The 11,854-nt window shown below is 42.8% G+C and overlaps 1 protein-coding gene across 1 annotated transcript; it reads right to left on the reverse strand.

Annotated features, from left to right (window-relative positions):
• Positions 4,231 to 7,395, reverse strand: LOC8073656. Its single transcript, XM_002450346.1, has one exon. It carries the CDS (start codon positions 7,393 to 7,395, stop codon positions 4,231 to 4,233), a length of 3,165 nt encoding a protein of 1,054 aa, XP_002450391.1.

Consider the following 11,854-nt stretch of genomic DNA (forward strand, 5'->3'; position numbering starts at 1 on the left):
CAAAGAGAATCTCTAACCGGGGCGCTAGTTTGGGGCCAAGAAATCTCTAGAGCAGCAGAGAGACTAGTCCGTGCACAAAAGGCGGTTCAGTCTGGTGAGTTCAGGCCTAACAGGGAGAAGGATGAACTCACCTCGCTTGAAAATCCTGAGCACGGTGGGCGTACGAGAGGCTATGGGGCAGTTCCGTGGCTGCAATCATTCCAAGCCGATCAAGATACCTACAGAAGCCGCCAGAGAAAGAAGGATGAGGAGGCAGAGCAGATCCGCCGCCTGGAAGCTTTTGTTCTGCAGTCACAAGAGCGCGAGAAAGCTCGTGAAGAATGGATGCAGGCAGATATTCAAAGGCAAGTGCAAGCAGCACTTAGTCAAATGACGAAAGGGCAAGGTACATCACAACCTGAGGTCAATGTTAGCCCCCCAGGCCAGTTGAAAAGCAGTTGCGCATCCATGGAAGTACCAACCATTCAGGATGACACGAAGCTACACTTCCCCGTGGATGATGTCACAGAGGCTTTTACTACCTGTGAGCTGCATGTACCAGATGGAAATGCAAGCAAAAAGGTGGCTATCGCTGTTGTCAACCCTATCGACCAAACGGAACTCCAAGAATCCATAATCGACCAGTACCTGGTGGATATGCTAGCGTCTCGGTTGATAGGGTTGAGAAAGGTTGTGGCAATGTGCCACTAGACATAGAAGGGGGAGACGGAGAGAAGACCTTAGGTGAAGCTGAGAAGACATTTATTTGTTGGCGCAAGCGCTTCATAATTATTCCTCAACATAGGTTTGTGTGTGATTTTACTTCTTATATTATTTATTATGTATTGAAATTAAAAAAAAGTTTGCTCACAAAACTTGTAATTGTTTTCTTTGCAGGGTCTCCTCCAACCTAAGTCCAGTTCTCTCCCCAGCGCATCATAGTGCTGCGGGCGGTGACAATGCTGGATCTCCTCCAACACCTGCGGCGGCCACACCGACCCTGCCACCGCCTCCACCACTGTCTCGACCTCCTCCACCGAGGTCTCCAACTCCTCCACCGCGTTCTCCAACGCCAAAAAAATCGGCCCCACCACCTCCACCGCCTGCACCGCCCTCTCCAAAGAGTGCACGGTCGGTCCCCTCGCCTCCAAAGCGAGGTAGTAAGAAGCGGTCCGCTCAAGAAGGACTGAAGTCATCGGTCCCACCTCCAAAGAAGGCTGCCTCAGCAAAGAGAGCTAAGACGCCAGAAAAATTACCTTACGAAAAGAGTAAAGAGGAGGTAATTGCTACATCCAAAGCTGAGGTCAAACAAATTTTTGATAAATTAAAGGAGGATAGGAAAAAACAGCTTAACCCAGAAAAGCCGTACTTTTATGTGAAGTATTTTGTCTGTAAGTACCTTACGAAAAAACTGCTTTTGTCTGTAAGTATTTTTTCTTTTTATTATACTTCTAACTTCTTTAATTACATGTATATAATTCTTACACACTTAGCATTTGTATGTATATATGCAGGCATCAAATGAGAGAGCTCATGAGAAATGACAATAGTATTGGGTTCGTTGACCCTTATATTGTTTTCAAGGCTCCGCAGGCAGTGTGGACAGCAGATCATGAGACAGAAGTCTGCACCAATCTTATGAGGTTCTTTGTGAACCAAAAAGAAAAACAAAAAATACTCTTCCCCTTCAACTTCGAGTGAGTTATATAGTTATTAAGTGCATTCATATTTTATTTCACATTATAGGACTGACTATATATATATGTGTGTAAACAGCTTTCACTGGATACTCATGGTCATTGAAATTCCCAAGAACCGGTTGATAATCTTTGACTCAATGAGAAAACCACAAGAAAATTATCAACTAAACATTATTCAAAGGTACGTAATGTGGATCTCAGCTAAAAAAAATATAATAATATGACTCTGTAATTATTAGTTCACGATCCACAATGGCTGTGTATAGGGTTTGGGAAAGATTCATTGACCGTGAACATCTCAGTGGATGTAAAGCGCCGCTTAACATAATACATCCACAAGTAAGTTCTACTAGCTAACAAACTTTCGCTAACTTTTAGCCTTCTTATTGTCGTGGTCGTGAATATTTTTATATATATATCGTACAGTGGCGTTTAAGATAAGAAGAGGGGAACAATCTATGTGCATATTACGTGTGCAAATTCATGATGACACAAGTCAATCAAACACCCACAGAGACGCTCAGAGTACGTTACATGTCTCTTTTCATTATCTCTTGAATTATATTGAATAACTTAGATAACTAATACCTTTTTTATTTATTTCAAATTAAAGACGGAATGGCTGAGGGAAAAGGTCCTACAACAAGACCGAATTAAAGCTATCCAAGAGACGATAGCAGGATTTCTCCGCGACCAAGTGATCAATCCAAACGGCGAGTTTCACTTCAACGGCAACGAAACTCTTATTCCAAACAACGATGATCATTTGTATCGTTTGTAGACATTGGGAGAAAAAACTCTATGTATATATGTGTTACGAATTTTGTACATATAAAACTATATATATATAAAGCTTTTTACATATCTATTTAATTTTTGATGTGGTCTATTCATTTTATTATAGGCAAAGCTTAATTATTAAGCTAAGCCTATAATTTTCATTTATATATGCTTAATATGCGTGTAATATAAATATATTATTGTATCAGCAAAAATCTATTATTATATATTATATAAAAACAATAAACAGAACCGAAGAAGTAAACAAAAAAAAAAGAAACCCTTTAACACGTAATACCAACCGGTGTTAAAGGGGGGGGGGGGCTTTAGCTCCGGTTGCCCGAACCGGGACTAAAGGTGGGCCTTTAGTCCCGGAAGGGCAGCACCGGCTCGGGAACTGAGGCAACAGGCCCTTCCCGACCGGTGCTAATGCACGAACGTGTGACAGTGCTAACTCTGCCTCAACGGAGACACCACGTTAATTTTGCATCTGATGTACATGTAACCACATCTTTCATTATGCAAGATAATTCAGGATAACCCCTATATTTGTATATATAAATTACCCACATATATCAATATGAAAGATAATTCAAAATAACGCCCTAGATCCATGTGCTGTCAAAGGGTGCGCCAGTGCAGCTGCAGCAAGGAGGCATTGTGGTGTCTCGGATGCCATGGTCACAAGGAGTTCAGGGAATGCTTGCCATAGGATGGAGTACAGTCCACTGAGCTCTCGCCGCAAGAATAAACTAGTACCCAGTCGTTTAAGTGGACAACGGCCGAGACCAGCTGAAACAACTGAACAAGAGGCTGTGCACATGGCATGAAATAAAATGAGCAGAAGCTAGGGAACCCTTTTTCGAGAAAATTTTCAGGTAAAAAGCCAAAATATTGTGTTTATTAGTTGTGGTGGAGTTAACTCATGTAACAGGTATTGCTTCCGGCCAGGAATCCGGTTGCTGTAGCTTCCATGAATGTGCTCTGGATGTTATGTAATTTGGGTTTGGTTACTGGTTGCCTCTGCGTGTCAAAGTATTAGATCGTTAAGATGCTGCCATGTTCCGACGGTAGACTCCCCTAGCAATGATGATGCAGATGAGAAAACACCACCATCAGGCCACACTAGAGTTCCCTAGCATCGGAACAATGATGAAGATGAGAAAATAACATTAAGCGCCAGTGGAGTAATCAATAAGCCCAGGACATATAAAAGTACAAAAGCAGAGTACATTAACCATTCCAAATTACAAACAGTACAGTTCCGAATTACAAAGAGTACAAGTTTGTTCTGTGCACATCAGTTCATAACTTCATACACACAAATTTTGGTATCATGGCAACCCGATATCACCAATTATTAAAACACAAACAAATTAAACATGAACAGATTGAGGCCTTGTTTAGTTCACCCTGAAAACCAAAAACTTTTCAAGATTTCTCGTCACATCAAATCTTGGAGCACATGCATGAAGCATTAGATATAGACGAAAATAAAAATTAATTACACAGTTTGTCTGTAAATCACGAGATGAATCTTTTGAGCCTAATTAGTCAATGATTGGATAATATTTGTTAAATAAAAACGAAAATGCTTCAGTGCCGAAATCTGAAATTTTTTCGGAACTAAACAAGGCCTGAGCAAACCAGCACACAGTGACGAGACGACATGTCCCTTGGCAAACATTATTAAACGAAAAACCAACACACTCAGTCACAAATAAAAGCAGGATGGAACTCACTGAAATGGACCTAGTTCTATGCAAACTGATCACCTGAGGTAGCTTTCAATGATATGTTTCTTGCGTGATACAGACTCTGGTGGCGGCACATGCAAGTAATAGTCAGTCTGCTCTGGCAGCTTCAAATGCAACGTGCCCCAACACTCACGTTCTCCGTTCACCTCCACCTTTGACTCTGGAAGCAGCACATGCACGTCCCGCTCCCACCACTCACGTTTCATCTTTAGGAGTGGTAGACGGTGAAAGGATTGGCAGCCCCGGACAAAGAGCTTCTCCCACTTTGGCATTTCAAACCGAAATGTAACATCATCATGGATGTTCAGCAGTTGTGGAAGCTCCTGGAGGTAGATGCTTTTGATGTTTGGGAATGGAGAACGTGCTACCCCATAATCAGGTCGTTTGTAGAAAATTGTCTTGAGGTTGGAGCAGAAGAGAATGACCAGAGTCTCCAGTGCAGGTAATGACAAACTACATGGGAACATTTTCTCCGATCTTGGGCAGTGCTCCAGGCGAATGTGCTTTAGAACTTTCAGAGTAATCGAATAAGAATATGACAGAATATCAGGCTCCACCACACTTAGTAGGTTATTTAGATGGAGGACCTGCAGTACCTGCAAGTGTGATAAAACCTCTGAACCATATGAACGCATTAAAAACACTACTGTCATTTGATGGCAGTGCTGGAGCTGGCATTCTTCTAGCTCATTGAGACTGTAATTGATGTCTGTAAGGCATCCAACAAAAGCGTCATCTGTGATGAACATTGAGTTTGTGACAGAGAGAATATGCCTTAAGCCATTTGGGTACTGATTCTTAGCTGATATCTCAACATGACGTCGTTTTGGCTGAAGCATCATCGTGGGCATAATGCTAGCTACCTCTGAATACTGAACATCACTGTAAGTCGAACACCTCTGGATCCTGGTAGATAACTCAAGTTCATTGTTCCGTGGTTTCTTGCCTGTCACACTGCATGGTTTAACTTGAACATTGAACGACTGAAGAAAGTGTCCTTTCTTAACTAACTTGTAAGCAGCACCTGCGTTGAAGCTATGAAACATTCTGGGGTCATCTATTTTGATATGAGCTGTATTGGTAGTTTCCTCTTTGTGCTGATTTTCATCTCTATAAGTTAATTTCTGCTGGCAAAACATCTCTGGAATTTGATTTTCATCATTTGCACAGTGATCCAAATAGAAAACCTTAGGAAACCGGTCCAAAAGATGCCATGGAAATCTCATGGAACAAGGGACTCCAAGAAGAAGTAACATGTTGAGTTGTGGTAGATTTGGGAGATTGTGAGGGACCTCCTCAATAGCAGTTCCAGAAAGATCAACAGCCTCCAATGCTTTAAGGTCATCCCTAAAGTTCACAGATTTGAGCTTGCTGCATCCACACAAGGACAAGCACCTAACCCATGGTCCAGAGAGTGAGAAGGTTCTCAGATTAGGATGCCCAAGGATCTTGATATCTTCCAGTTCCTCCCATGTTTGTATATAAAGACTTTCAAGGAATGGTAATAGTTCCCAGACAATCTGAAGAGATAAGCTAATGCAGTTAGAGATATGTAGCTCTTTGAGGCCCTTGGCTTCAGACAGGGACACTGGTAGTGACATCAACAGGATGTTGCTGATTAGCTTGAGTGTATGTAGGATTTGCATTTTCTGGAACATTTGCTCTGGAAAAGAGGTAATCTGAGTCCCCTCGACATGAAGAACCAACAGATTTGACAATTGAGTCATGGAAGGAGGTAACTCTCTGAGATTGGTGCAGTTACCGAAAATGAGCTCCTCAAGGCTTGACAGTTCACAGAAGAATTCAGAAGGAAGGGTGGTGAACTTTGAGCCTGATAGGTCAAGGTAGTGCAGATTGCTCTTGTTACTTCCATCTTGTTGTGTTAGCTCAAGCAAAGGAACCCCATTCATATCTAGGACTTGAATGTTTTCCAGATGAGAAATTGGTGATGGTGTTTCTTTTTCAGAATTATGTTGTGGTGGAGACAAGGTCTGTAGCAGGGAGCAGCCTCTGAGTGAGAGCATGTAGAGATTCAGTAGGTTGGAAAAGGCATGTGGAAGTGAATTTATAGGTGTGTGGGACAAATCAAGGACACGAAGGTGTGGGTTGAGCAACTTATCAAAAGGAATAACTGACATGTTTGAGCAGCCTCTCAAAATTAGGGTTGTCACCATTATATCTCCACTGGTTTCCCTCGGCCACCATTCCCAGCTAACATGCCTACCATAATCATTCAGAAATGAGACCCATCTTAGTTGGTTACTCTTCTTCACACGAGCATTGAGTTCATCGTGCTTGAGCCGTGGGGCACCCATAGCCAACTTTGACACACCAGTGACGGCATCCTGGGAGGATGATGGCGCATTTGATGAAGTGCTTCCTGCTGGGGTAGAAACAGCAGAGTAGATTGGCAGAAATGAATATTCCTGCAAAGCTTGAATCACGACCTTCCCAGCTTCATATGCAGACCTGTAGTAGTTGCTCTGTTTCTTGCCAATTTCTGCTGGTATCTTGCTGGGGCTTGCTGCTGATAAAAGCAGGTCCTCAGCCACCCAGCAACGAACCAGCTCATCAGATGTAAGCGAGGAGGTGTTGCTTATGTGTTGTCCAGTTGCTTCATGCAGGGGATGGTAGAGGATAGCATAATACAAGCAGTGCTGAGCTACGTGGAGCCAAAACTCCTCGTCTCCTTTATCCTGGAGTGCGATAAAAATGGATTTGGCTGCATCTTCTAAGGCCTCTTTAATCAACATAACCCAATCTCTGCTACGGAAATCATGGAAAGGCGGGGCATAGTAATATTCTGGAGTTAAATGAAACTCCCAGACCTTCAGGTCTCTAGAGTCTCTGCTTTTTTCATAGACATCCAAGGAAGTGGTTGAGAAGAGCCACCGCCGATTTTGGGATATTGATGGCCGCCGTTCGCCAAATATGAAAGCCAGCTCGTCCAATGTGACAGGAACATGCAGGTTTTCTACAAGCAGCAGGTGCTTCTTCCCTTTCAATGTTTCCCCGATCCTCTTTAGTATTGGAGATCTACTAGGTTGACGAGAATATATAGCATCTTCCCTTAAGGATGGACCTGACACAAGCAATGCAGTGTAGAACCATCCAAAAGCCAAGAGCATCAGGTTGTCAGAGAGTTTGCAGTAGCCAAAGTAGCTCTCATCTGCAGCCATCTGCCTGATGTCTTCAGGCAGCGGTTGATAGAAATATTCTGTGCAGGATCAACTAGTAATAGATCTAGACGGGATATTCTTTTCTTGTGTAAACAACAGATGCATATCCTTATACAAGATTTAATACAAGAACTGTAAATACAAGGATTAAATAGATCGGGATTAATAGAAATAGACCGTCGACGGAAGGAGCAGCAGGGGCGGCGGAAGACGATCCCGAGGCCATCACGTCAGTGGCGGAGTGGATCTCCTTCGTCGTCGGTGGTGGCAGTGATGCGGACGTCGAGGCGGCGTAGATCCGGCGTCGGTGAGTTTTCCCGTCGCTGGCTGCGCTCCCTGGATCGGTTAGGGTTTCTAGGGTTTGATGTCGGTGGGGAGGAGTGGTCACTGCTTAACTCGTGAACAGTGCCGCCGGCCCCCACCTCTTATTTATAGCGCAGTGCGACGGGGGCCCACCAACCATATAGGGTTGGGCGCCCTCGATCAGGGCGCGAGTCAAGGCCCAACAAGGCCGTTGGGCCATATTGGTGGGAGATCAAACCAACATTCTCCCCCTTGATCTCACTCTATTCTTTGTCTGTATTCTTTCCTTTCAAAACTCTTTTACCTTATTTATTTCATCACAAATTAGTGCATAGAACTGCGTCATCATCACGGTCCATCGCCGATAGACTTGACAGCTACAAATACACTTCTCTGATCTGAAACAAATTCTGTTATTCTTTGGGCCTCTTTGTCCAGGAATCATAGGCTTTCCCTTAAACCCATGCCGGCTACGTGTTCTCTAAACACGCTGGGTGGTAAGCCTTTAGTAAGCGGATCCGCAAGCATCTTTTCAGTGCTTATATGCTCAAGCTTTATAACATGATCCCGGATCTTATCTTTCACAACATAGTACTTTATGTCAATGTGTTTGGCAGCACCACTTGACCTATTGTTGTGTGCATATTCTACTGCTGGATTATTATCGCAGTATAACTGTAGTGGTTTAGAGATGTTATCAACCACTCTCAAACCGGGTATGAACTTCTTTAACCAGTTCACCTGCCCCGACGCTTCAAAACATGCTACAAATTCGGCATACATTGTGGACGATGTAGTGACCGTCTGTAATTTGCTTTTCCACGATATGGCTCCATTTGCGAGAGTAAATACATAGCCTGACGTGGATTTTCTGTTGTCTCCCGCATAATCTGACTGAATATCCTACTATCTGTAGGGAATCTGATCTTCTGTATGTAAGCATGAGGCTCTTTGTTCCTTGCAAATAACGCAGGACCTTCTTTACTAATTTCCAGTGTTCCACACCTGGATTACTCTGAAATCTGCCAAGCAACCCGGTAACAAAAGCTAAGTCAGGGCGAGTACATACTTGAGCGTACTGTAAACTTCCAACAGCCGAAGCATATGGAACTGATCTCATCTGATTGAGCTCATACTCATTCTTGGGACACTGAAAATCCCCATATCTGTCGCCCTTGACTATCGGTGCAGGTGATGCACTACATTTGTGCATATTGTATCTCTCTAGAACTTTTTCTATATATGCTTTCTGTGATAATCCCAATACCCCCTTCTTCCTGTCTCGGTGAATCTCTATGCCCAAAACATATGATGCTTCACCAAGATCTTTCATGTCAAACTTCGAGGACAAGAATTTCTTTGTTTCCTGCAGTAGACCGACATCGCTACTTGCGAGTAGGATATCATCCACATACAAGATTAGGAAGATGTACTTCCCATTCTTAAACTTTGCATAAACGCAGTTGTCCTCTATATTCTATTTAAACCCAAAACTTCTTATGGTCTCATCAAACTTCAAATACCACTGTCTTGAAGCTTGTTTTAATCCATAAATGGATTTCTTTAGGCGGCATCCCATTCGCTCTTTTTCTTCCACGACAAAGCCTTTCGGTTGTGCCATGTAAACATTTTCCTCCAAATTCCCATGTAGGAATGCCGTCTTAACATCCATTTGATGTAATTCTAAATCATAATGTGCTACTAGAGCCATTATGATCCTGAAAGAATCCTTACATGAGACTGGAGAAAATGTCTCATTGTAATCAATCCCTTCTCTTTGCGTAAAGCCTTTTGCCACAAGTCGCGCTTTAAATCTTTCTACATTCCCTTGGGAGTCATACTTGGTTTTGTAGACCCATTTGCAGCCTACTATTTTGGCTCCTTTAGGAATTTCTTCTAAATCCCAAACTCCATTGGAGTTCATGGATTTCATCTCTTCTATCATAGCTTCTAGCCACTTCTGTGAGTTGGCGCTTCTCATGGCCTCATCATATGAGGTGGGATCACCCTCCATATGAAATTCCTCTGTGTTAAAAACTTCATAGTCATCTGGGATAGCTGACCTTCTGATTCTTTGAGATCTTCTCGGTGCCTCCACAGTTGGCACCTCATCTGGTTGGGACTGTTGTTGCTCCCCCTCGCCTGTGGCAACTGGTTCTTCTATGGGCTCCTGAAGGACAGGTTCCTCATTTTCATCTGTTGTTGCCACAGGAGAGTGAGCAATTGTTTCTGGCATCACAGTGTCGGGCACTGTCGGTGCATTCATAATGGGTAATTCAAAAAATGGCTCTTGAATCATCGGAGTGGGCGCATGCACCCGCTTCTCTTCAAGATCAATCTTTCAAGCTACCACGCTCCCCCTGATCAGCTCATCCTCTAGAAATACGGCGTGTCTCGTTTCTACAAACTTTGTATATCTGTCTGGGCAGTAGAAACGATAACCCTTTGATTTTTCTGGGTAGCCAATAAAATGGCAACTGACTGTTTTGGGATCTAGCTTTCCAATGTTTGGGTTAAATACTTTAGCCTCAGCTGGGCTCCCCCACACACGCAAGTGGCTTAGCGAGGGTACTCTTCCTGTCCACAACTCATACGGTGTTTTAGGCACCGATTTACTGGGAACTCTGTTTAGAATGTGAATGGCAGTTTTTAAAGCCTCCATTCACAAACTTAGCGGTAATGTAGAGTAACTTATCATACTTCGCACCATATCCATCAGGGTACGGTTGCGTCTTTCAGCTACTCCATTCTGCTGAGGCTCGCCCGGTGTAGAATACTGGGCTACTATGCCATGCTCCTGTAAGAACTTTGCAAAAGGTCCAGGAACTTGGCCATAAGGGGTGTGCCGACCATAGTACTCCCCTCCACGGTCGGATCTGACTATCTTAATCTTTAAGTTGTGCTGAATTTCAACTTCAGCCTTAAATATCTTGAACTTATCTAATGCCTCTGTTCTTTCTTTAATTGGATAAATATATCCAAATCGGGAGTAATCATCTGTGAATGTTATGAACGAGTCATAGCCATCCATACTTTTCACAGGAAACGGTCCACAGATGTCCGTGTGGATTATTTCTAAAATCCCTGTGCTTCTTTTGGCATTCTTTTTAATTTTCTTTGCAAATTTTCCTTTAATGCAATCTATGCATTGATCTAATTCTGAGAACTCAAGTGGAGGAAGAATTTCATTCTTTACTAATATCTCTATTCTCCCCCTCGAAATGTGGCTTAAGCGACAATGCCATAATTTCGATGATACATCTTGAGTTCGCTTTCTTTTTCTATTCTCATTCTGAGACAAGGACGTATTTTCTGTAGCATCACATACGGAATTCACAGTTTCATGAAGTGATAATAAATAAAGATCTTGTTGTTGGAATGCAACACCAACACAGTCATTATTACAATAAATCTGGCACTTGCCATCACCAAAATGACAAGCAAAATTATCATCGTCCAATCGTGAAACACTAATCAAATTTCTCTGAAGCGAAGGAACATAAAGGACATCTCTAAGTAAAAGTGTGAAGCCACTAGCAAGCTCCAGGGAGACATCGCCAACAGCTTCAACATCTGCTCTGACTCCATTCGCCACTCTAATGTGTCTTTCTCTTCTTGCTGTCATCCTTGTCGAACTGAACCCCTGTAAAGAATTAGCAACATGAACAGTTGCACCTGAGTCAACCCACCAAGTGGATTTAGAATAACTTATATACAGGGATTCATTTACAAAGGTAATAATATTCTCACCACATGATTTGAGTTTCATCTGTAGCCAATCAGGGCATCTTTTCTTGTAGTGTCCTTCTTTCTTGCAGTAGAGACATTGGTTTTGGTTCACTACAAACTGGTTGTGTTGAGGGAGATGCTGCATGGTAGGCTGAAACTGGTTCTGGCCCTGGTGCTGGGTGGAAGGCTTGCCCTGTTGCTGCATAGGGCCCTTTCCCTTGTTCTTTGAAGGAGAATGGTAAATCTTTTTCTTGTTGTCCCTCAAATGATTGATTGAACCACCATTTGAGGCTTTGATTCTCTCTTCTTCTTGAGCACACATAGCAATAGTCTTTTCTAAGTCCCATGTTTCTGGTTGCATGTTATAGTTAACAACAAAGGTTTCAAATTCTTTTGGCAACGAAGCAAAAACCAAATGAACAAGGAA

The sequence above is a fragment of the Sorghum bicolor genome, chromosome 5 (assembly GCF_000003195.3).
Source record: "Sorghum bicolor cultivar BTx623 chromosome 5, Sorghum_bicolor_NCBIv3, whole genome shotgun sequence".
Lineage (NCBI taxonomy): Eukaryota > Viridiplantae > Streptophyta > Magnoliopsida > Poales > Poaceae > Sorghum > Sorghum bicolor.